The 24,351-nt window shown below is 47.7% G+C and overlaps 1 protein-coding gene across 1 annotated transcript in view; it reads left to right on the plus strand.

Annotated features, from left to right (window-relative positions):
- Nucleotides 1–26: 26 nt before the first annotated feature.
- WDFY2 (WD repeat and FYVE domain containing 2) overlaps nt 27–24,351 on the plus strand; it is a 62,032-nt gene continuing 37,707 nt past the window's right edge. Inside the window, exon 1 of the mRNA XM_026053318.1 lies at nt 27–188. Coding sequence (XP_025909103.1) covers nt 52–188 — 137 coding nt within the window. The 5' untranslated portion in view covers nt 27–51. The remainder of the gene's footprint in view (nt 189–24,351) is intronic.

Raw genomic sequence — 24,351 nt, forward strand, 5'->3', positions numbered from 1 at the left:
CGCCCGCAGCAGCACGTCCCGCCCGCGCCTCCCGCCGCAGCAGCCGCCTCCATGGCGGCCGAGCCGCAGCCCAAGGCGCTGACCCGCAAGCCGCTGCTGCTGCACAAGGTGGAGGGCTCGCAGGAGGTGGTCAACATGGCAGCGATCGTGCCCAAGGAGGACGGGGTCATCAGCGTCTCCGAGGACAGGTACCGGCGGCGGCCGCCACGCACCAGCAGCACCAGCAGCACCATCAACCCGCGCGTCTCAGCCCGCAGGGACGGGGCTCGTGGTGGTGCTGGTGGTCCAGCTGTCGTGGCGGTGGTGGTCCCTTACGGTCGTGGTGGTCATGGTGGCGGTCCCTCATTGGAGGTGATGGTTCATACCTGAGGTGGTCCTTCCTCGGGGGTGACGATCCCTACCTGAGGGTGCTGACCCAGCACCCATGTCCTTCTGCGTCCCATGGGTCGAATGTTGGGCAGGTGGGTCTCCAGGAAAGCATCCGCCTGGCCCCAAGGGTCCCACCAAGGGGCTGGGGTTTGGAACGGCTGCCCCATGCGCCCACAGGCAAGAAGGAGCCTGGAGCAGGGGGTGACCCATGGTGGGACAGGATAGACCTCCTGCCTCCCGCTCCACGGCCGTGTCGGGTGGTGAACGGAGCTCGGCTGGGACTTCCAGCCCGAGAACTTGTGTGTAGAAAGTGGCACAGCAGGTAGGTGTCATCACGAGGGCTGCTGCCGGCCGAGCCAGGCAGATCTTTCACTGACCTTCCCCAAAGAGAGTGGGACCACGGGCTGGAACAAGTGGTTTCGATTCCAGCTTCCCCTCTCCACATATTTCTTGGTAGTTGTTTGTTGTAAAAATACCGTATCTCAAAGATAAGATCTTGGAGTTAATTCCTGTGTTGTAAAGCTGCCAAGGAGCGAGATGTTGTGAGCCCCTTTAGTTGCGCAGAGATGCGTGATGAACTCATCTCTGAAGCTGCTCTGAAGGGCAGTTCTTGCCCTTCTGAAGCTACTAAAACTTATTTCAGCTTTACAACTGAGGTCTGCCTTTGAAATAAGAGCTTGTTTTTTCTTATGGACACCATAAGTAATTATTTCAAATACAAATTCTCCACAGATCAAGCAAATAGAAGGTCACGTGTCCCCAGCTGCACATTTGAAAGATAAATGTTGATGTGTGTGGGAATGTCTTTCTATTTTCCAAGATGTTTTTGTGACCTCTTTCTTTTCAGACCTCTGCTCCCATGAAGAGTGGCTACCTTTGTCTCTCCACTAGCTTATCTAAAAACTGTCAGAACTGTCAGTATTCCTTTCATCCTGTCTTTGTCCTCGCTGTGAGTTAGTTTTCAGCCAGGTATCAAACAAGTGACCTGTGCAAACTTGGGATCATTTAAGTTCATCTAAGTCATGGTCTCCAAGTGAGTTTTCATGCCTCATAGCAAGAAGAAATGGATGAGCTACTTAGAACAGGCACCCTGTGAAAGAGACTTTAACCAGAGATTTACACCGTTACGTGACCAAAATTTTACTTTCTTTAGGTCTTTACTTACTGTTGGGAAGCAGAAAAGAACTTGAGTGAGTTTTGGCGTATTATAGCTTGTTGGACTTTATTGATCTTTTTTTTTTCCTATGTTTAAAGTAAATAAAGTATAGAAGGTATTCCTGAAACATTTTTGTTCGCGTGTGTGTGGTATATGTGTCCCGCCCTTCATACCCATTAAGGGGAAAAAAAAAGTATATTCTTTTACTGTTTTCTGAGATTAGGTTGATGCTGTAAGTTGTTATCCCTTGGGGTTGGCAAAAGATTTTTTTTTTTCCACTACTAACCGATTTGCCAGGGTCAGAAAGCCTGTGGCAAAGTGGAGACCAGGAGTTTCTCACTGAGAAAATGTAATAGTCCTCCAGCAAAACTCTCTCCTGTCCCATCCCAGAACAAAACTAAGTCACTTAGGCCCTGATTACTGATGAAACTGGGTAAAGAAACCCTCTACCTGAAGCTCTAAGGAAAGAATAAATACTGGTTTAAATCTGGAGCTTCCCAGGTTATTTTGTCTTAAAAGGTCCTAACCAAGTACTCTGCCAGCTTGTGGGATTAATTTGCAGTGTTTTTGGGGATGCTATAAATCTTAATCAAACCTTTTATTTCTTTAGGCACAAAATGTTGATTGATGCCTTTTGAGCAAAAAATACTGCCTCCTTTACTTTCAAAAATGTGTTAATATTTTTATTGTAATAAAAACATTTGGAGTCTAAAACTTGTTTGGAAGGAGTAGCAAACTTAGAGCTTTTTGGATATCAGGGGTGGAAGCACAGCTTGCCTGACTCAGAATAACTTGGTCTTATGATTAGGTTTATGTAGATCATTGTGATACTTCTTCCTGTTTAGACCTGCCTTTTATTAATGTTGATGATGTTTAATGGCCTTGGCACCAACATGGAGGGCTTCCTGATCCCTGGAAACTCAGCAGCAAGGTTGTGCAGATGTTCCCTCCCTCTCTTAACTTTTTATGAAATTAAGCGATTTTTGTCAGAGTTTAGCAGACAGCAATATATGAGAAAGACGTTCTGAAAGTTTTATAGTGAGTTTAGCTGGAATGACTTGGCGTTTCCAGCATTTGCTTTGGCTTGGGTAGCCCCACTGTATTGAAATGAAGAGGAGTGTCCTCCCTTTCCCCTGTGCTTAGTGCTGAATACACCAGTGCTGAAGCTGCTGGTGATCTCTTAACATACACTGCAACTAGGCTCCGCTTTAAAGGTTCTCTTTAGTGCCTCAATACACCCTTGAAGGTGCATTTTAAAAGGAAAAGCAAGTAAGCTATGCAGACACAGCCATGCATTATACAGCACTGAACTGTATTTATAGCATGTAAATGCACATATTTTCAGAAGTAAAATGGAAATTAAGCCATAGCAGATTGTGGATCTCCTTCAAAAGGACGTAGGTAGAGGAAGAAGGTAGCCCAGAGCTTGTGTGTGTTGATAACAGTCTAAACTTTACACAAGCTGCAAGGTTAGGATTTCTTTTCCCATCCCTGTATATTGTCCATATTTCTCTCGTGTCAGCACAGCTGCATACATTTTCTTCTACTCTTTATTGCTTTGGCTGGTTGCTTATGGCAAAGCACACTGAATCTCTGTCCCTTTACAGCCCCAGCTGTTGGGGTGTCCTGGGCAGGATACAGGGTGATTTTTTTCTTCTGTTTTACTTTTTCCTGTAAGAAAAAAGGATGCAGCTGCCCAGGCTGGTAGAGGCTAAAGCAGTGATGGAATTTGTTACCCAAGAACATGTATTAATGAGATGAGGTAGGGGTATAAGGAAGAGATTATTCACTCTTATCCGTGCTCTTCTGCCTGCCAGCAGAGCTGTGGAATTACGAGGCACACACCTCCGAGCGTGTAGATGTAGCGTGATATATGGCGTATAAGGTTTGTGTTTCTAAACAGCTAAAGCTGTGTCTTCTCTTGTATGAGCAGCTGGCCCTACATTTTCACAGGCTCCTTGTATGTAAAAAGTGCATATGAGGCCTTTGGAGTTGCAGCGTGTCCCTGCCTTTCGTTGGCTTCGGAGGCAGTCGTGGGTGTTGGGCTCTCCGGGAAAGTAGGTCAGCGGCCCGTCAAGTTCAGACCTATCCATTTCTCAGCGCCCCGGAGAGGAGACGATTGAGTATCATGAATCCTACCTGAGCACGGGGAGCCGTGGGAGGAGCGCGGTGACGCGCCTGGCTCTCAGCGGCAGCCATTCCGCCGGGGCTTGGAAAACTCCTGCGTTTCCCAGGAGTCTCCCGGCGCTGGGGGCATCAGAGTGGTTGGAGCTGCTGTTTTGATTGCATGTCGCCCCGTGAAACCAGCCAGAGGGCGAGAGGTGTCAAGTGGTAAACTGGTCCTTTGCCACTGACCATCTGTGCTGGGTGCCACTCAGTATGTTGTAGGTGAAGAAATATTTGGGAACGTGCTAGTGCGCAGGAATTGCCTGTTGGTTACAAACTGCAGTCCGTGCCTCCTGTGTGAGAGTTCGTTGCCAACCTGTGCGTAACAGAACTAGGGGTGCGGGTGCTGCGGGCGAGGATCGCTTTCCTGGGAGCGCTCCTGTGAGAGGGAAGCTGCTGTTGTCCACAACTGAAAAGTGCCCAAAGCCATCTGATTCCTTTTGGAAAAGCAGGTGTTCTGATCACAGGATCACGCGATGGCTGAGGTTGGAAGGGACCTCTAGAGATCATCTAGTCCAGCCCCCTGCTCCAGCAGGGACACCCAGAGCATGGGGCACAGGGCAGCATCCAGGAGGGTTTGGGAGATCTCCAGAGAAGGAGACTCCACAGCCTCCCTGGGCAGCCTGTTCCAGGGCTCTGGCACCCTCACAGGGAACAAGATCGTTCTCACATGCACACAGAACCTCCTGTATTCAGGAAGTAAAATCTATCTGTAAATTGTATGCCAGAGAAATGAAATTATTTAAAAATAAGGGAGCAGAGACCTTTGTCTTTTGTCCCCACTTTTACCATCTGAAATTCCTGCAGTCCTAGGTATCCCCATGTCTCTGCATGGAGCCCCGTGTAAGTGGCAGCGGGCCCAGGCTGTTGGCCCTGTATGTTCACGTTGGAGCCTTTACCTTGCACTGACGGAGCCGTTCAGAATCTGTCCCACATGTGGGGATTCGGAGCAGGGCCCTGCCTCTGCCCTGCTGCCCAGGGCTCGGTCCTGGGCACCGCGGGGAGCAGTTTCCTTAGGGGATGTACTGCACCAATGACATTCCTGTGCAGGTGACATCTAGGCTTTGATAAACGCACAAGGAATGTGTTCAAGGCGGAAAATGCAGGGGTGGCTTTGAAATCTTTCTGCCACGCATTCAAAATGTGATCTGTGAGCCCCTGAGTACTAGCAGTCTTTCGTTCCTTGAGATTTTCAGCTCTGGTGAGGCCACACCTGGAGCACTGGGTGCAGTTCTGGGCTCCCCAGTATAAGAGGGACGTGGAGCTTCTGGAGAGGGTCCAGTGGAGAGCAACAAAGATGATTAAGGGACTGGAACATCTAAGGGACTTAAGGGACTGGCTGCTGCCCCGTGCTCTGGCTGTCCCTGCTGGAGCTGGAGGTCGGTCTAGATGATCTGTCGAGGTCCCTTCCAACCTCAACCCTTGTGTGATTCTGTGGTTTTCTTTCCTTCAGTTGCAGAGCCCAGCGCTGCGCCGCCCCGTGAAGGGAGGGCAGCTCTGACGCTCCCTGCTGCTCGCGGGCAGCACATGAGGCGCTGCCAACCCCAGGCCGGCCTGGTTTCCCTTCTGCTGTGGTGGGCTGCGCAGGAGCGATTGCTGTGCAGAGCCTCCCTTGCAAAGTGCCCTTACAATCCTCGCCTAAGCTCACGGTTACGTCCCTGGCAGCCGTTTCGCTGTGTGGGTGCTCTTGGTTTGCACCAGAAGTGAAGGTAACAAAACATCTGATTCTGGCACTGGCTCTGAGTGTGTCGGTCCACGCCTGTAGGTTTCACACCAAGGTTATTGCAGTGGGAACAGTAGTTTATGCAGCACAAAAGGTGCGAATGTGCTTCACAGATGTAAAAAGGAGTTTTTCCTGTCTGGGAACTCTTTAAAATTTGGTAAAAACATCCGTGACCGATAAAACAGTTGAGAGGAAGTGAAGGAATTTGAGATTAGCAGTGTGAGAGTTTGTAAGAGGCCTGTTGCTGAAGATGCAACTTGTTTGCTCTGGGTTTTTAATTTATTTGTTAATAATTGAATGTGTTGCAACTTGATGACTGTGTTCGGAATGAAGCTCCGGGTGGAGGTTAGTGCTGGCTGCTTGAGGGAGAGCAGCGGATCTGGCGAGAGCTTTAAGACAAGGCGAGAAGATCCAAAACCTTATGGAAGCAGAAATTGCTCCAGATGTTGAGAAATAACTGTTCCTGATTTAACAAAAACGCATCCCGTTGAGATGCCAAAATCCTGGGGCCAGCACATAAAATGTTTTGCTGAGTACATGACAGTGGTGATAAACTCTGCTTAGTAACTTGGTGGGTAGCGATATTTTATTTTATTTTATTTTATTTTATTTTATTTTATTTTATTTTATTTTATTTTATTTTATTTTATTTTATTTTATTTTATTTTATTTTATTTTATTTTATTTTATTTTATTTTATTTTATTTTATTTTATTTTATTTTATTTTATTTTATTTTATCTCTGCTGCGGCACTTGGTGCCACCAGGTGATGAGTTGATGAAGCTGACACCTTGTTCCTTACGGCGCTCCCCGCAGAGCACTTAGTGCTACTTAGCATTTTAAGGGACGAGCGTGTGTTCTTGTCCTTCTCTTCTTAAAATGCTGCCTCTGGGGCTCATGGCAGCTGAACTGGTGCCCCTGCCGTGGTTGCACCGAGCCCTGAGCTGCCGGGGGGTGTTTGGGGGTGTGAGGTGGTGGCCTGGCTCGCACAAGGACTCGTGCAGACCTGGCTTGGGCTCTGCAACAAGGCGTCAAAACAACAGTGTGACATTGGGTGCTTGAACACTTAGAATACAGTGTGTTTTTCCCCTCTCTGATTTAGAGTGTTTGCTGTGTGTGAAGAGGGTGTGCATATTCATAGGCGCAGGTATCACACCTTGATAGCTGCTCCGTGTGCCTTCCATGGGCATTTCCACCCTCCTGCCAACTCTCTGAGTTGCAGCAAGTTTAGGGATGATGTTTGTCTCCCGTATTAACCAGTTTCTCTTATTTCTTCCTCTCATCCGCAGCCCTGTGCTAATTTCCCTGGCAGCTGCCTGCACAGCGACCACGTCTCTGGTCAGCACCTCTTGTATCCGTCCTGCCTCCTGTTTGAGGACCTTCCCCTGCAGCCACTTGACTCTGCAGCAGCTCCCAGCAGGGACCTGCCCCAGGCCACGCTGGTGGCCGCCCCGCAGCCCCTGCGAGGGGAACGAGCGCGGCTGCGCCCTGCGGAGCTGCCGTGTGGTGGGAATGCTCCATTGCGGGAAACTGGCTTCTTCCTCCAGAGCTGAGCGTGTCCGGAGGAGGCAGCCACGCTACAGGCGGCTGCAGCAGCTGGGTTTCGATAGCAGTGGTTTCGAAGCTGATAAGGCAGATTGTTCAGAGAGGATCAGCTGAATGGCATGTGAGGTTGGCACAGGGAAAATACCTCAGTGTTGCTTGCCCTGTCTTGCAGGGTTTGGCTTCTTGAGCGATGTTCTCTCTTGCCCTCTCTGCAGCTGCAGCAGCCCCTGCTGCGATCTCGGCACAGGGCTCCCAGCAGCAGCCTGCACGTGCCGCCTCGTGTAGGCAGGAGGAGTGCTTGGTGTGGCACCCGAGTGCCTCCCGAAGCCTCCTGGCTCCCCTTCTCTGTAAAATGCTGCTTGCAACAGTCTTGGGAGAAGTCAGAATAAGCCCGAGGGCTCAGAGAAGAGAGGGGAAGGAGAGGATGGGGAGGTGCAACACAGGCTTGTCCTGCTCCCCGCTAGGGAGCTATGAAAGTGCCCCAAAGGAAGCAAGTGGCTTTTGCCAGGGCACCTTGTGCACGTCCCTGTGCTCTGCAGCCTCTCAGCCCATGGCCTTGCCCATGCTGCACGTGTTACACGTGTTAAATACCACTGGCCTTATGTAAAACTCTGCAGGTTTCTGCCCAGGGGTTCGGGCAGAACTGCAGTCCTTGTGCAGAGTCAAATATGAAGCTCAGCAAATGAGAAGCCAAAAGGCAAACGTTGGCCTGGCACGGTGAGCATCCCAGCAGCCAGCCCGGCTGAGCAGCCGGAGCAAGCCCGGAGCTTGGGAAGAGCCGTGATGCGAAATGGGAAGCGGGAGGTGGGAAATGTTATCATGCAGTCCTCGAGGGAGGGAGGGAGCTTTGCATGGCCACTCAACCATCATTCTTGGGATTCTTTATCCTTAGGGTTCTTTAGGTGTCACAGTTTGTGTGCCTGGTGCTTTGAAACCAGGGATAAGTCACGGTCAGACTTGATACCTTACGGTTCTGAAAGCAGATAATAAATTTTGGAAAGCAGACTTTGCCGAAATTCCAGGTAACCCTAATACAGCCTTTATGAACGAGGGAGTTGCTGATGAGGCTGAGTTTAAAAATAAATAATAAATAAGGCACTTTATTTTTTCTTAGTTGAGCTGTAAGAAATAGTGTTGTGTAACTAACCTCGTCCAGGCCTCGAACATATGGGCTTTACTTGTTGGGCCATGTGTGCTCTCCGTTTAAATCAGCGTTTTCAGGAGACTCTTAAGGTTTTGAGCAGTGAATGTAAGATGATGCCAAAGTACAACCTGGGGAGGAGAGCTCTGCTGTTCTGCTGGCAAGTTTACTGAGATGGTGAGTCTAAAGTTGTCATTTGTTCTTTAAATTCTGCAGCATTCCAGCTTAGTGTGAGGGGTTTGCCCTGGATATGATGAGAGAGAAGACACCTTGTGCTGTCCTGAAGAGGTCCAGAACGGAGTTCCTTGCATGCGTGGAGACTGTGCTAGATAATGAGATTTTTGCATTTCCAATTGCGAGTGCAGATTTCATGTATTTACCTTCGGCTTCAAATCCATTTATAATGGCAAATAAATGCTGAAATGTGGTCTGAAGCAGACGGTGCTTAGAGTATTCCAGGGTCTTAAAGTAAACGGCTTGTTTTTATCTCTTTTAGAGTCTAATAATCATGAGTTTATGCTAAAGCTTTTACTTTAGCTTAAAGGGTAATAAGACCTAACCAAACCGTGATTACACTTGTTCCAGCTCATGCTTGGCAGAAGATGGGAGATCAGACAGGATTTTGGTGCCAATTCCGAGCACCGGTGCCTGTCCTCTTGGGACAGCAGTTTCAGGATTTAGGCCCATAGGTGCCAGCAGTCTTTGCAATATTTAGCTCGTGTGCAAGAGGGCTGGAAGTTTAGTGATTAAAAGTGATTAAAAGAGGAAATGCAGTCTGCATATTGCAAGGCAAGATAAGATGAAGCCGGAGAGAACTGAAAATTGGCCCATTACGGTGCTGCCCTCCTTGTCACAGCTGAGCATTTCTGAAGCCGTCCAGCCCAGCTCCTTTAATAGACGTGTCCTCTGGCCTCTGGGGATGTGTACGCTGAGATTTCTTTCCTATATTGCTTTCCTCTTATCCATAAGATTTTTTTTTCCCTGAATTTGTGTTTCTGGCCCAGTTTATTATCCAAAGATCCAGAAGGGATTGCGTAGATATTTAATGCACCTCTTATCTCGGGCACCAATGGAATGTAATCCCTTTTAATAGATGGGTCTAGTTTCATCCCCATTAGGTATTTCCTCCCCCTTTATGTTTGTTGGTAACCTGAGGAATCTGAGTGCTGTGCAGCTGGAAACGGCAGCCTGCACGTAACTAGTTTGTGCCCATCTTGCCTTTCTGCTGAATTATCCCCACCTTAAATATTTCTAAAATAAATGAGTATCACTATTTAAATATTTATTCTGCATCTCCTCATTCCCCTGCTCCCTCTCTTGTTTTCCTACTCAACAGGGGGAAATTCCACCTCCCCTCTCAGCCCTCACTTGCGTAGAGCAAAAGCAGGTTACAGGTTTATCCAAAAACCAGAGGTTCCAGTCGACTTTGTGAAGGCCCCAGCTCTTACACAGGTGCTCATGGCAGAGGCCGAAAGCAAAGCTTCCCAGGAGGTGCTTCTGCTTTGGTGTGGGGACACAGCCTGTAGTCTAGCCTGGCTTTGGCTGCAGGCAGGGGTGACTGGAGAAACCTGCAGCGTTTTGATGGCGGGAGGGTCCCCGACACGCTGTTTTGGCTCAGCCCATGAAGAGCCACCTCTCTGAGAGTGGCTGGGGCTGTGAATAGTGCCTTTGATTCCGTGAAGGGGAACAAGTCAGCTTAGGGACATCAACGCTGGTGGGTGGCAGGCTGCTGTGGGTGGCACTGAGCCTTCCGCAGAAGGCCCTGGTTACACAACCCATGGACACCAGTCCCTTTCCGAAGAAGAGAGCGATCTCTGCACTTGAGGAAGTGAATCAGACTTTATGAACAAATCTCCCCTCACCAACTTACTGTAGCTTTCAGCAAGTGAAGGGGAAGAGCTGAATCTGTGATCTTGCCTTAAAAATATCAGCTGGTAAAATGATCCTGCCCGACTGTAGCAGGGGCATCAGCTTGGTCTCTGACAAATATGTAACAAGAAGCTCTGTGGATATGGTCATTGTGTCCTTGCGCTTTCAGTGGTTAACTTTTTCTGGAACCCCGTGACTAACCCGTATTGGATACCAGAGAAACCAGTAGGGAAAGGGAGTTATGAATGAGCCAATTGTTTAAAAATTTATATGCTGTCGCGTTTGGAAATGCATGAGGTTTAATTGAATTCTGAGAGCTCTTCTGTGGTTATATATGTTTTTATTCCCTCTCTGTCTGCTCCCCAGCAGGTGCTTTGGTGGATGAGAAATGAGCTTGGTAAGGATTTCTTTGATAGGAAACCAAGCTAAGAGCTCCTCATCCTGGTTTCATTTTATCCGTGGAGCATTTTTGGGTCACGGCTACTTTTCATCCTCTAAACAGCTCTGATGACTTAGGCTGTTCCCAAAAGATCCCAAATGAGCACTTTGTCTCCCTTCTAAGAGATGGGAACAAGTCTGAATGAATGGCCCAAGGTTCAAAATGCCCAAGTGTCCTAAGCAGCGGGAAGCTTGGAAAACCCTATCAAATGGTTTGGTCCGTGTCTCCAACTGTCTGTTGTTTGGTTTGCTGCAAACCAGAGCTTGTGGTTTTGTGCACTTTGAAATGAAAAGACATGTTTTATGGTCTTTCTTTCAGAAACAAGCGTAGATGTTGTTGAGCCATTGATTACAAAAATGCGACTGTTGGCTGCAGAGACAAGGGGTTTGTATGCCGGGTGACACGAGAGAAGCAGACAAATGACCATTTTGACAAATCTTCATGGAAAGGGAAAAAGAATGTCATGGGTAATTATTTAGTGATTAAAGTGGAGGAAATAAGGACCGTATTGAGGTGTTACTGTGGCGTATATTGTAACAAGAAAAGAGTTGTTGTGAGTAGAGAGGGTGAAGTCCTGGTCATTTTCATGTTCTTCTCGGCGAGGATGATCCTGCACTTTGAGGTATGTAGGGCAGACTTCAGTGAGATTGATAGTGTCTCCTCTGTTCAATAACTCTGTGAAACAGCTGGGAGAAACAGGCTGCAGAACCAGGGCTGGTTGTTCCGATGGCTCCGTTTGTACTAAATGAAACGGTGCCAGAGCGGGTTCTCAGGCACGGGAATCAGGCTGTCCATCTTGCACGATTGCAGCAGGGGCTGTTCCTGCTGGGAGCCAGTTTGCTTCGTGTCAAGCGATCCCCAGGGCTTGGAATTAGCCTGGACCAAGGAACATTCCCAATATATAGTTTGGATGCAGTTCTTGTCTATGCTAGGTAGCCTCAATGCCAGAGGTTGATCCTAGCCTTGTAGCATTTTTAATATAGTTGTGATTTACAGAACCGGGGCACGCAGATCATGTGGCTACCCCTGCTGCTGAGATGCTTAATAAGTCTATGGGACATTGTCTCTGTGGTTATTTAAATAAATAATAATAATAAATAAACAGCTGGGTTAAAATTGACCTTTGAAACTGGTCAGTAGCCCTTTCTGTTAGTCTGAGTTCTGTTAGTCGGAGTTGAGCTGTAACAAGGAGCAGTTCCGAAATACAAGTCACATCCCCTGCTCCTTTTGGCCTCTGCTTTGGGCACACGTGCTGGAGAGGGTTTTCTTCATCAGGATGGTTTGAACGTGGAGCAAACCTTGGAGGTCGGGCGGACATGGAGACCCTTCACAGGAAGGGCTTTGAAAAGACCTTCTGTCGTAAGACTGGTAATGTTGCATGGGAACCAGGGGAATGTGTTTTACTTAAAAGTGGCCTGAATCTTCGCTACCTGAGAAGAGCATGGAAAATTTTGAGTACAAAAATCAAGGTGTTAAATGGATTATTTCACAACATGTTTGCACTAGGTCGCCCAGTACAGGTACAGACGCTTGTTTCCAAAGGTCTTTCTGCCTTGCCCAGGTTACCTGCCACTGATAATGTAACAGAAGCTGCATATATCTTGGGGGGCATATTTACATTACATACCTTGTTTGGGGATAGTCTTGTATAGGTCCTTCTTGTACAAACTGGTTCGCTTTAGGTCCATGGTTGAGGATCCACATTATATTTATTTCTGCTTGCGACAGCTGTTGGAAGAGTCCGTCCATGGGCATGAGGCACTGTCGAGAATGGAAAAATCTCTCACTTCCCGTCCCCAAAACACCTCCTGGTATCTCTGCATTTGCTCTTGCTTTGGTACATACAGGAACACTAAAATCACCATAAATCCTTCCCCCCTGCTCCCACATCCCTGGAGCGCGTTGTTGTGACCTCGTTGCGAGCAGGATCAGGTGAGATGTTGGCCCCGCTGGAGCAGCGTGTCCCTAAGGCAGAAACCTGAGGGAGGCCCCTCAGCTGCGGCCGCCGCGGTGAACGGCGTGGGGCGGCGGTGGCACCACGTGCGCTTGGGCCGTGGCATCGTTGTCCAAAGCCCCTGGGCATGGACATGCCCCGTGGGAGGTGGGGTCCCTTCCTGCCCCATGGGAGGTGGGATCCCTTCCCGCCCGAACTGCTAGGCCGTGCTTGGCTTTCCTGCAACAGGCCCCAAGTGGCGGCTGGAGTTGGTTCTCCTCCCTCTTCCACAGCACGTTATTGTCCACATTAGGAACGAGGGGTGCTCCTCTGCTCCCGTCCAGGCTTCCTGCGCGGTCTGCTTTGTTGTGGGAGTTCTTTGTAGTCACTCACTTTCTGTGAAGAGTTTCTTCTCTAGTTTTTAGTTCATCTGTTCTCAGGTTGGTTGGTCTGAGATTCTTCCTTCCTATGACTCCTCTGAGGAAACTGTATTAGCTCTGGTTACAGGTCAGTGGTTGCCTTTTTAAGGCTTAAGATGAGAAGGTTTAAGAAAGCAACGGAGTTTCCATAGAATCGTGTGTATCTCAACTACTCAAGACACATGGTTTTACCTCAGTCTTAATAGCACTTTTCTACCAGACATGCTGCTTTTCCTGTACCACAAGATTGTACTTTATCACTCCTGGTACAAATTCTGCTCTGCCTACCTTGCATCAAATCTTCATGGAAACAAGGATTTCAACCAGACAGAGAAAGCCGGGCAGATTGGGCTCTAATAAGCTTAACTTATGAGCAGATATCAGCGATGGAGATGCGACACGAAAACAGGCAGGACAAGATGTCTAATTTGGCTTCCCGTCCTCCTACACAACTGCACTGATGCTGCCGCCTGGAATTGCAGATCTGAGTGATGCTGTGTCGCCATTAGGCGATGTTGTTATGTATTACCTGAAAAAAAGGCACTTTGGAGAGAGAAGAAAAACATCAATTGCTGAAGCTGAAAGTAAAAACAGAGAGTTTCTGTGTAGAGGGAGGGCATAGGAAGAACATATGTTGGAGAGGTTGGATAATCGCAAGATTTTAATTCCTTTTTTTAATTGGAGCGTATCCAGGCTTCATCTTATTTTTTACCTGCTGTTGATGGCAAGTACTTCATCACTGACAGGCCTTCACAGTGGCTAGTTACTGTCACAAGCCCCTAACAGTCTCGGGGACTTGTGGCTTTGCTGGTGGACAGGCTGCCAGGGCAGTGCCCACCCCGGGCTGAGTTAGCACCAGCTGTTTCTCTTGTCAGCCTTGGCTCGGAAATTTGATTCTGGGGTGTGTGGTTTCAGCCCCTACGTGCTCAAAAGCTCCTACAGCCTCTTTCACCCTCCTAGCTGGAGTTCTTATCACTAAGCTGTTTTGGGCAAGGATGGGTGTTGTGAAGAGAGTTTGGGACCTGGCTGCTTATGCAGCCCAACCTGGGAAGGATGCAGAGCTGAATTTCAGCATGTGCTGCATATTGATGCAAAAACTAAGCTGCTTACAGCACAAAAATGTTGCATTGTTGAGACTCAATAGCACCTTGACTCAAGTTGGGAAGGGAGCAAGAGGAGGAACTTGCTAAGAACCAGTGCTCTGGCATGAAGCAGTGACACTTTTCACAAGCACTGCAGAGGAAGGGAGCTTATTCAGTCCCTGAAAAGGTGTACAGTGAAAACATTTTGTTTCAAGTACAAATTATGCAGTATTCAGTTGAAGGACAAAAAGATAACATGAAATCCTACTCAGGTAAGTTCTTCTTTAAGTCATTGTTTATTATAAGCTATATGCTTGTTTCATAGGAGCAGATGATGAACCTTCATTTGGCTAAAATGCCCCCCCAGAATCCTGTCTATTGATGAAAACTAATGGATATAGAGACCCAAGTCTCTTAAATGGATGTAGAACCAGCTGATTTTATTTGCGAGGCATGGAGCAAAGTTTAAGTGCCACATTTGAAGAGCCTTTAGTATAGTAAATGTTTTCCCTGTTGCATTTTGAGAGGCTGCATACAGGAAGATGCTTAGCTGTCACGTGGAGATGGAAAGGTTTTCATTGCCACATCAGTCACTGCCAAAGTGCTTCCTACATGGAGAGTGAGGACGTTTTCCCTTCGCTCCCGTGCTGGGCTGACCTGCTGCAAAAAGCCTTCTTGATACTCCGGCAAGTCTGGGAATGCAGTGGGGAGGTCGTGGGGTCTGAGGGATTTGCCTTTGGGCTGTTGCCTCAGTTTGGGTTTATTATTGTCCAGATACTGTCTGGTTAGGGCTTTTACTGTCTTGGCTAGGGCTCCCTGAACCAGCTGCTCACTGCTGTCCTTATTCACTGTGACTTCACTTTATAACCCCTTGCCCTACTCCTCGTTCCTCCCATTCATGTTCTTATCTCAACTGTAACTCCTCTCAACTCTCTCTCTCTCTTTCTTACCTCCCTGTTCATTCGTTCTTTCAGGGGCAGCGTCCTACCCATTTGAAACTGAAAAGTGCCAAATTGTCCCTTCCCTACACAAGCGTTTAGGTGGTGCCACAGTGCTGAATGCTGCTAAATATCGATATTCAGTAGTCAGTTGCTTAAAATATATATAATATATATTTTTATATATATATATATTTTTTTGAGGTAGCTTGGCTTGGAAAAACAGTGGCACCAAAAATCTGGTGAAGAACTTTGTATATTGGTGATAGAAGGGCATCCAGCTTGGTTAGCTGTTTTATCTCCCAGATGTTGCTGCCTGAAAAGCCAAGATGCCCCCCAGTGCATCCTCTTGTCCCAGCCACATCCATTCCCACTAACAGTCCCTAGTAATTGCCAGCTCTTATTTTTTTTTTTTTTTTGCTTCATTATTATGAAAATGCATTCTGCTGCCGTGAGTAGCGGAGAGCCTGGGCAGTGGGCAGTGGGCTGAGAAGGGCTGAGTGGGCAAGAAGCAAAATGGGAAGAGATTCGTTCTCTGCAGCGAGGTGGAGGGAATGGCAGTTTTTGCCTTTGCCCCATCGCTCCCAAGCTGTGTTTGACTTGGTGAGGAAGAGGGTAGCTGAAATTTCTACAGCGGTAGCATTAAAAAGGGGAAAAAAAAGAGAAAAAAAAAAAGGGGGGGGGGCAAGACTAGCAAGACTTACAAATCACTGTCAGCTCTTGCCTAAATTGAGTGCTGGAGTTGAAACTAAAGAGATAGGGAGCACAGAGTATTGTTTCTGAGCTTAAGGGATGGCCTTGCATGGAAGGAAGCTGCTGGAAGGTGCTGTCAGGGGTCTGTGTCTCCAGGGTGGGTTACTGGTCTAGCCCAGGGAATTCCAGGCCCTGCATCCGCGGTGTCCTGGGGCTCCCAGTTGGACACGTGGCTGCCATAGCACAAGCTTCTGTTCCCTTCCATGGAAACACTTTCCTTTCAGAACAGCTCGAAGAAGGGAAACTCTTCAATGTCCTGGACAGACCAGAGCAAAGCCGAACCTTGGTCTTTGAGGCTGCTGTGTACACAGCGAGCGTTTTAGAGGTGCAGGGCCACGCAGGGAGAGACACATTTGAGCAATGATCTGGTGGCTGCGTTTCTAAGAGCCTTTGTTAGCTTTCATTTATACCACGCAGTGCAGATGAGGAAAGTTGTTTGTATTTCCCCAGCAACCCATTTGTGCACTGCAGTGTTCAACATCATCGCCTCTCTGGATCTCTCTTGTGGCCTCACAGCCCTGTTTACTGGTCTTATTTAGAGCAGCCGGTGCTGGGGGCAGGTCGTGCCCGTAGGGTAGCTCTGTGATCTCTGAGTGGTGTTTTCCTCCCCACTGCTATAAAAATGGAATATAAAAATGTTTACCTCCCCCTGGCTCTGAGTGAGTCATTAAAAAACCTTTCTCCAGGTGTCTGCCCTCCCTGCAGATGCTTGGGAGTTGGAACCTACCTGAATTAAATGAACTACTTAGTCTGCAGCAGTCGGTTAATGATTTACATTGCTTGGTAGGAGCTCATCAATTGCATCCAGCCCTGCAGAGCTCACCGTGTGCATTTGACAGGGAGGCTCAATTCACAGCTATTAGAAGAGCCTGTCGGGTCGTTCTGCCCGGGTGTCCTCAGCAGATCCAAATGTCAGGAGAGAAGAAAGGCAGGAGGTCCTGTTTGACACAGCCTATCACGTGTGGGTCTTGAAACCAAACCAACATTTTTCGGTGCAGAGAAGCAAATCTTTTCACTTGAGATGCTGGACATAGTGCCTCACTCCTTTGGTGCAGCAGCTTTGCTGTCTATAGGGAAAGCTGTTCCGTCCCTGCCCAAAAATCTGTCAGAAGCAATCCTGTCTGATCTGGGCATGGCTGAGCCAGAATTACAGACCAGATTTAGTTTTTGAGGCAGTGCTAAGGCTGCCTTTACTTGTTTGCTGCCTTTCCCCCATCTCAGCTCATTGTGTTCTCCATTGTGTTCTCTCTGGTCATCCTGTATCTTGCACTAGTGCTGAAGTCTGGTGTCCCAAGCGAGATTGGTGCAAGATGTTCTCTGCTTCAGTTGTCATCCCCTGGTTTCACCTGCATGGGAATAACCCAGAATTGTAGACAGAAAGTCCCTCTATGATAATTATATATAATGTCTAATAATATAATACCTGTCTGTGGTAATTATTAGTCTCCCTGTGGGGCAGGATGGCTGCACAAGTGTGTGTGCAGCGGGGTTGGACTAGATGATCTCTAAAGGTCCCTTCCAACCTTCAGGATCCTGTGATGCTGCGTGTCCCCTCTGCATGCAAGTGAGGCCTCCAGGATCTTCACTCCGTCATCTGTGCCATGTATTTGTCTCCATTAATTTCCAGTTACCCTTTCCCAAAAGGAAATCATAACTCATCCTTTTGCTCTTGGCTGGGTAGGCTAGGCCAGCTTTGGGGGATCATTAAAAAAAAAAAAGTTTGCATCAGTTATAATATACAGATCTGTCACCTCTCAATGCCCTTTATATGAGTTCAAGGATGTTTGTCTACCTGAATTTGGGAGACCCTGTGCCCCGTGCTCTGGGTGTCCCTGCTGGAGCAGGGGGTTGGACTACATGATCTCTAGAGGTCCCTTCCAACCTCAGCTATGCTGTGAGTGGACTGTGGGGTATTCTGGTGTAGAGCCCCGTCCTCATTCCCAGTGAGCAGAGCTGCCCAGCTTTGTGCCCTGGGTTCGTGCAGTTGCTCAGGAGTTAAATCAGAAACGCTGCTGGCGTTGCTGAAGTGCTCTGCCTCATCCCCAGGATGCCTAACACAGCACGAAGCAGTAAGAACCAGCTGCTTCTGAACATCAGGATGTTGCCTTTTGTCTTAGCTTGGAAAGCCATTTAAAGGGGAGGAGGTTGCAAAACAAAACCGGATCCTTCCTTGAGAGCTGATTTTTATCTCAAAACCTCAAATCTGCTGCTTCCCCGGTGAGCAGCAGCTGAGGAGATCCGGAGAACACAAGATGTGGAGGATTGGAAGGTCCGGACAGGAATTGCAGGAGACTCTTGCATCATTTCCCTTAAATAACGTATTCTCCCAAACCTGGGAAAGGAGCTGGTGTTACATCCTCCCTATGCCAATGCAGTCGCCTTGTTTTCCTGTTATCCTTAATAAAGGGATGGTTTTCCCTGGCACACAACTGCCTCTGCCTGTTGCCCTCCTCTATCATTTCGTTTCCCTCACCAGGACCGTGTAGCTCTGGGGTTGTCTCTAGGACCCTGTGAATCCTCTGCTGTTTCTCCCGTTTTCCCCCACCAAACTGCAGTCTGGGCCTCTCGTCTGTCCCAAATTAGCAGATAAGCTGATTTGGTCTGGACAGATGAGAACTGCAGGGGAATGTGCAGCGTGGATGGTCGTGTGTTCCAGAGAGAACCTCATGTTGCTAAATATAAAATTTTCTTCTTCACGTAATTTGTGAGATTCTAAGTTACATCCATCTGCTGTAAAAAAAAGGAAAACATGTTCAGCTGCTGCCAATTAAGCAAACACTGCTGGGATGCATGAGGGGAGAAGATGGATAAGGAAAACAGTTCTAATCACTCAGCAGCTTTGCTTCTCCCTGGGTTGCTGCTTTTAGTAGAGAATATACCAGTCCAGACAGAATATCAGATAATTAGAGGGGATTTGGAGGTAAATAAGGAGAACAGGGCCCAGGAACAGCTTTCTCAAGAGATTGAAAGATCGATTACAAAGAGGAAGTAGGTATAAAATAATGGAAGTGTGCACGGCAGCTACCAGTGAAGAACCAGTGGAGGAGAGGGAACAGAAACTTCTCATCTTGTAGTACAGTAACAAGTTCAGGAAAATCAGCAGTTGACTGAGATGACAAAAGAGAATTACCATCATATAAAGTTGCTGGTGCTGAAGGATGGGAGAGCTGTTACCTGCCTGTGTGAATGAGGTGGCTGGGTGTGAAGGTGCAGGGGATGCTTGAGATTAAAAAAAAACAAACCAAAAAAACAAAGCCGGCCGCCCCGGGAACGAAATGGGGAGGAAGGGGGAGCCACGGGGAGGTTTTATGGCCTGTGAGTCATGGTGGAAACTCAGGGGCGAGCTGGAGGAGCTGGAAGTGGGGCCTTTCTGCAGAAGGACCCTGATGCCCCGAAGGCCTCGGTGTGGCGCGGGGCGGGCAAATGCATTCCAAGGAAATGCGTCTCTGGAAACCGAGTGCCTGGATTGTTCACCGGGGTTTAAAAATATTTCAAATTGCCTGTTTTAAATGCAACAGCCCAGCTGTTCTTGTAGCCAGGGTTTCGATAAACCTGCCACATCTACAGCCTTGCGTGACCCACTGATTGTCCCCTCTGTTAGTGAGGACCTTACCTGTGCAACACAAAAGTAGGATTTCTTTTTTTTTTTTATGGAGATCAGAACAGGAAAAGTAACTAATTAAACTGTCAGTTCACGTAGTGACAGAAATGCATACGTAAATTGAAAGGTTACAGCTTCAATAGGAACTGCGTGGATGTTAGGGCTCCAAAGCTGGTTACGTGCAAAGGTTTGAGGTTGCTCAAAAATCTTATTGATGATCTCAAAGTCAGGCTCGTGGAAGCAGGCTTTCACCTGCAGTTTTTGTGTTGCATGAATGAAACAGTTTTTATGTGTTAAACCAAATAAGTATTCTCTCAGTGGCAAACAGTACTTTGGAGGTTGTGCATGCTCCTGTCTTCTTGCAGCTAGAACCCTTTTCCTGGTACACTTAATCATGCTTTGATCCACAGATAGCTGCAGTAAGTGGTTCTACCCTTTTTAATGTCTAAAATACCCACCAAGAAGCAGTGAAGAAACCTGAGAGTTAATTTAGCAGGATTTTGCAGTGGATGATGCTAGTGACATACACCCAGCCAGTTAAAATACAGACACGGAGCATCACGCTAAGGATGTGGAAATACAGGTTGCTTCCCCTGCAGTAAGTACATAATTAGTAGATGTTGCACTGTGTAGTTAAGCAAGGAAAACATTTATATGGAAAACAAATGATGAGGCCTAAAGACATGACTGCTCATGCCAAGATCTCCCTTTTTCCTATTCATCCCTCTGTTATTTGCACACTTTGTTCTTCGGCGCTCACCTCCCTCCTGCAGTGCTGTGCTGTTTTCCCACTGATGTCATTGTGTCACTTCAGAGCAAAATGGGGATAAGCAATAAAATGGAGAGATTTTTTTCAGCTCCAATGAACTGGCATATGGTTTTGTTGTAAATTTCAACTAAAAACTTTAAATTAGTGTTTGGGATCAAATTTCAATATTTTTTCTCTATATTAATAAATTCTGTATATTAATGCAGCTTTTCAGAAATGTAATACTTGTAGCGTGCATGTAAAATGGGTTTGTCTAGCTCTCAGTGGACAGATTCACAGCATAAAATTATTATGTGCGCTGCACACATAACGTGCTAAGGGAGGATACATAAATGCTAAGTTTAAGAATGATCACTAACTTAGTTGGTAGCCTGTAGCAGCTATGAAAAAAAACCCTGTTGTTTGTTCTACAGGACAGATTTTTCTACAGGACATCTTGGAAGCAGGATGACAACCTGCTAGTTTCTTGTTTGTAGCCTTTTGCCTCAATGGTGATTTAAAGGAGAGCTGAAATCCCTGATCTGTGCGATATTTTTAACGTGACACCATTTATTGCATAGCAGGCCTGTATTTTAATCTAGTGAGGATTGTTCTGATAACTTTCATTGCTTAAACATTTAGCTGTGAGAAGGAGGCAAAAGCAGTTGTATTGAAATAATTAAATTACCTGGGGAGATTGCCTTTAAAAGGTGATGCAAGAGGGACAAGTACAAGAGGGACGTGGAGCTTCCAGAGAGGGTCCAGCGGAGAGCGACAAAGATGATTGAGGGACTGGAACATGTTTCGTACGAGGAGAGACTGAGTGAGCTGGGCCTGTTTAGCCTGGAGAAGAGAAGGCTGAGAGGGGATCTGATTAACATGTCTAAGTTCATGAAGGGGGAATGTAGGGAGGAAGGGGACAAGCTCTTCTCAGTGGTGGCCAGTGACAGGACAAGGGGTAGTGGGTGCAAACTGCAGCACAGGCAGTTCCATCTCCATGTGAGGAAGAACTTCTTTACTATGAGGGTGCCAGAGCCCTGGCACAGGCTGCCCAGGGAGGCTGTGGAGTCTCCTTCTCTGGAGATCTCCCAACCCGCCTGGATGCCGCCCTGTGCCCCGTGCTCTGGGTGTCCCTGCTGGAGCAGGGGATTGGACTAGATGATCTCTAGAGGTCCCTTCCAACCTCAACCACCCTGTGATTCTGTGGTTGGATTCCCGACACAATCAGTATTGGAAGCTCTGTGATGGCATCTGTTGTGGAAAGAGACCGTTCAATGTGGTGCGGGTGGTGCGGTCTGTGGCAGCAAGGAGGGAGGAAAGGATGAAAATCATTTTGTTATCCTAAAACCTCGTAAGGAAGGCTAATGCACAGATCTTAGTGAGGAAAGTAATTCTGAAACTTTGCTGGAAAAGTTTATGAACATCTTAGGAATTTATGAAATTATTGTAATTTATGAAATTATTAGTAATTCTGAAGCTGTAGGTCAATGCTTGCTGAAAATGGCAGCTAGCTGCGTTTACCTGCATTTGCAGGTGCAGTTTCCTTCCCTGCAGCGTTTAGGCTGGCACCTGGTATAATCTCTGCAGTGCTCCTTGTGCTACCTAATTAGCAGAGCTGGGGCCGCTCAGCCTTCAGAACCTTGTGCTGACCCCTCTGCGTGACCCCATTTTCTCTGCTTTTGACTTCTGGTTCATTTTTGGTGTCTGTTTACTTGTCCAAAGTCTCTACAGTGGGGACTGGTGAGGATCGGGATTTTGGGCCTGTGCCTGAGTGGCAGAACACTCGCTGCTTCCAGGCATATGTGCTCGGGAGACCGGAGGAGAAATCATTGAACTGCCCAGAAAACTTCTTAAAAAAGAGGAAGGGTGGAAACTGTTTCACAGCGGAGTAGAATAACTGGCAAGTTGTTACGTTCTGAATAATAAAAACCCATTTCTCCAAAGATTGTCTCATACGATTCTTCATGTTCTAGTCGCTTCTTGCAAAATATGAAAAACATTTCTGTTTAAAACAAAACCAGAGAGTTAAATAAACAGGTCTGTCTTTCTCTTAGGTGCCGGTGCCAGTGATGAGTGCAATGTTTTTTCCCTGATAAACCCATGAAATACCATATAAATGTCACATAAAGCAAAGCATGAATTAGAATATTGGGGAAGCCAAGTGCGACCTTGCAGCTGTTCTGTAAAAGCAGCTTGACTCTGCTAAAAAAGACAATGAGAAATTTGCCCATTTTCCACTATACCTGCCTGCTTGCTTGGCCTATTTCAGTGTGCAAGGTTTTCCTGAAGGTAGGTGACAGATGGACAGTACTTTAAGCTTGTAATTTCTTTCCTGAAGCGCTTTTGCACTGTGCTCCCTTCCAAGGGTTGTCCCCCCTTTTCCTCCTTAGCAGAAAGGAGGCAGTGAAGTGCTCTCTAAGAGCATGAGCCACAGACCTTAGTCTGCCTAACTCGAGAAGTTCATTCTGTGCCCGCTCTGAACGTGTTGGCTCCAAATGAGGTTATTCATGATGAAAAATTGATATAAAACACTTCAATCTTTGCAGGATCCGGAGCCTTAGTGGAGCTCCATGGCAAGAAACCATACTGTGCCACTCTGAGAGCCAATGTGGGATATCCATGGGGCAAGAGCTTAGGGAGAGCATAGGGCTGTAGAGCGAAAAGGGTCCAGAGAGCTGGTTCCTTGGCAGGGATCACTTCCCCCACGCTCAAGAGCATCCCTGCGATGTGGGCGGGAGACCTGCATGGGTGAACCTGCCAAAACTCAGACACAGGGAGCCTACAGAAGGTGGAAGCAGGGACAGGCCATCTTGGAGAAACACAGGAATGTTGTCTGAGTGTGCAGGGATGGGACTGGGAAAGCTGTAGCCTACCTAGAGCTTAGCATGGCAAGGGATGTTGAGAACAACAAGGAGGGCTTTTGAAATATGTCAGTAAAGGGGAGAGGAGGGAGAATATGGGCCTGCCACTAAGTGGGGCAGGGACGCTGGTGATGAAGGGCACAGAGATGGCAGAGATACTGGTTCTGCCTTTGCTTCTGTCTGGACTGTTCAAACTCCTAGAGCTCCTGCAGCCTGGAGACCAGAGAGAAAGTCTTGAGAAAGGGAGGCTTCCCTTTGATGGAGGAGAATCAGGCTGGAGACCTCAACCTCTGAGATCATTTAGGCAAATTTGACATCCACGAGTCTTTCAGCAGTGTCTCCCTAGCATCCTCATGGACAAGCTGAGGAAATGGGTTAGGTGAATGGGCAGTGAGAGGGGTGAGATCTGGCTGAAAGGCAGAGCCCAGGGGGCTGTGCTCAGTGTTGCAGTCCAGCAGGAGCCCGTGGCTGGTGGTGTCCCCAGGGACAGCTGGGTTCAGACTTGTGCAATTTATTCATCGGTGACCTGGACGAAGGGACAGAGTGCAGCCTCAGCAAGTTTGCAAAGGACACCAAACTGGGAGGAGAGACTGATACACGAGAGGGCTGTGCTGCCATTCGGAGGAACCTGGACAGGCCAGAGAGATGGACGGGGAGGAAACTCATGGAGTTCAACAAAGGGAAGTGCAGAGCAATGACCCCATGCACCGCTGCAGGCTGGGGGATGACCTGCTGGAGAGCAGCTCTGTGAAGAAGGCTCTGGAAGCTCCTCATGATAAGTTGACCATGAGGCAGCAACATGCCCTTGTGGCCAAGAAGGCCAGTGGGATCTTGGGGTACGTTAAGAAGAGCGTCTCCAGCAGGTCAAGGAAGGGGATCCTGCCCCTCTACTCTGCGCTGATGAGGCCACATCTGGAGTATTGTGTCCAGATCTGGGCTCCCCAATACAAGAGGGACATGGAGCTCCAGGAGTGAGTCCAGCAGAGGGCTGCTAAGATGATTAAGGGACTCAATCATCTCTCACATGAGGCTGAGCTGGAGCTGTTCAGCCTGAAAAAAGAAGACGGAGGGGGATCTGTAATGCTGAATACATTATCTCATGGTCTTACTAGAAGTTATTAGTAAATCCTTGCATAATTACATTTAAATTGCACATATCTCCAGCAAAAGCAGTGAAAACAGTGTAGGACTTGGATTGTGCCCCGAGGTTTTTTAGTTTCACAGCACCTTCTTCTCTGGGTAATAGTCTCCCTGTAGGTTGGTATGAGCTGGTTCTGAGCAGTACAGGACATACAGTGTCTACATCCCTGGGTCCTTCAGGGAGGAGCATGTTGGACATTCGGGTTCCTTTTGGTTTAGTTTGGGGAATTTTGACTTAGAATGAGGGCCTGCTGAAGAACCTCCTTTTTTGATGCTCTGTCATTGAAATTCTTTTTGCTTTCCCAGCAACACAAGCTATTCTGGAAATCAGCTCTGCTTTTTGTCTATTGTTTTCACATCTTTCCCTGCAAAATTTATCACGGAGGCGAGGCGCTCCGTGGTGGGTTACAGAGCTGCAGTGCTGGTTCTCACGCTGCCCTTAAGCATGAAAGGCCTTTTCTTCTTCC

The sequence above is a fragment of the Nothoprocta perdicaria genome, unplaced genomic scaffold (assembly GCF_003342845.1).
Source record: "Nothoprocta perdicaria isolate Ctin4 unplaced genomic scaffold, notPer1 scaffold_98, whole genome shotgun sequence".
Taxonomy (NCBI): domain Eukaryota; kingdom Metazoa; phylum Chordata; class Aves; order Tinamiformes; family Tinamidae; genus Nothoprocta; species Nothoprocta perdicaria.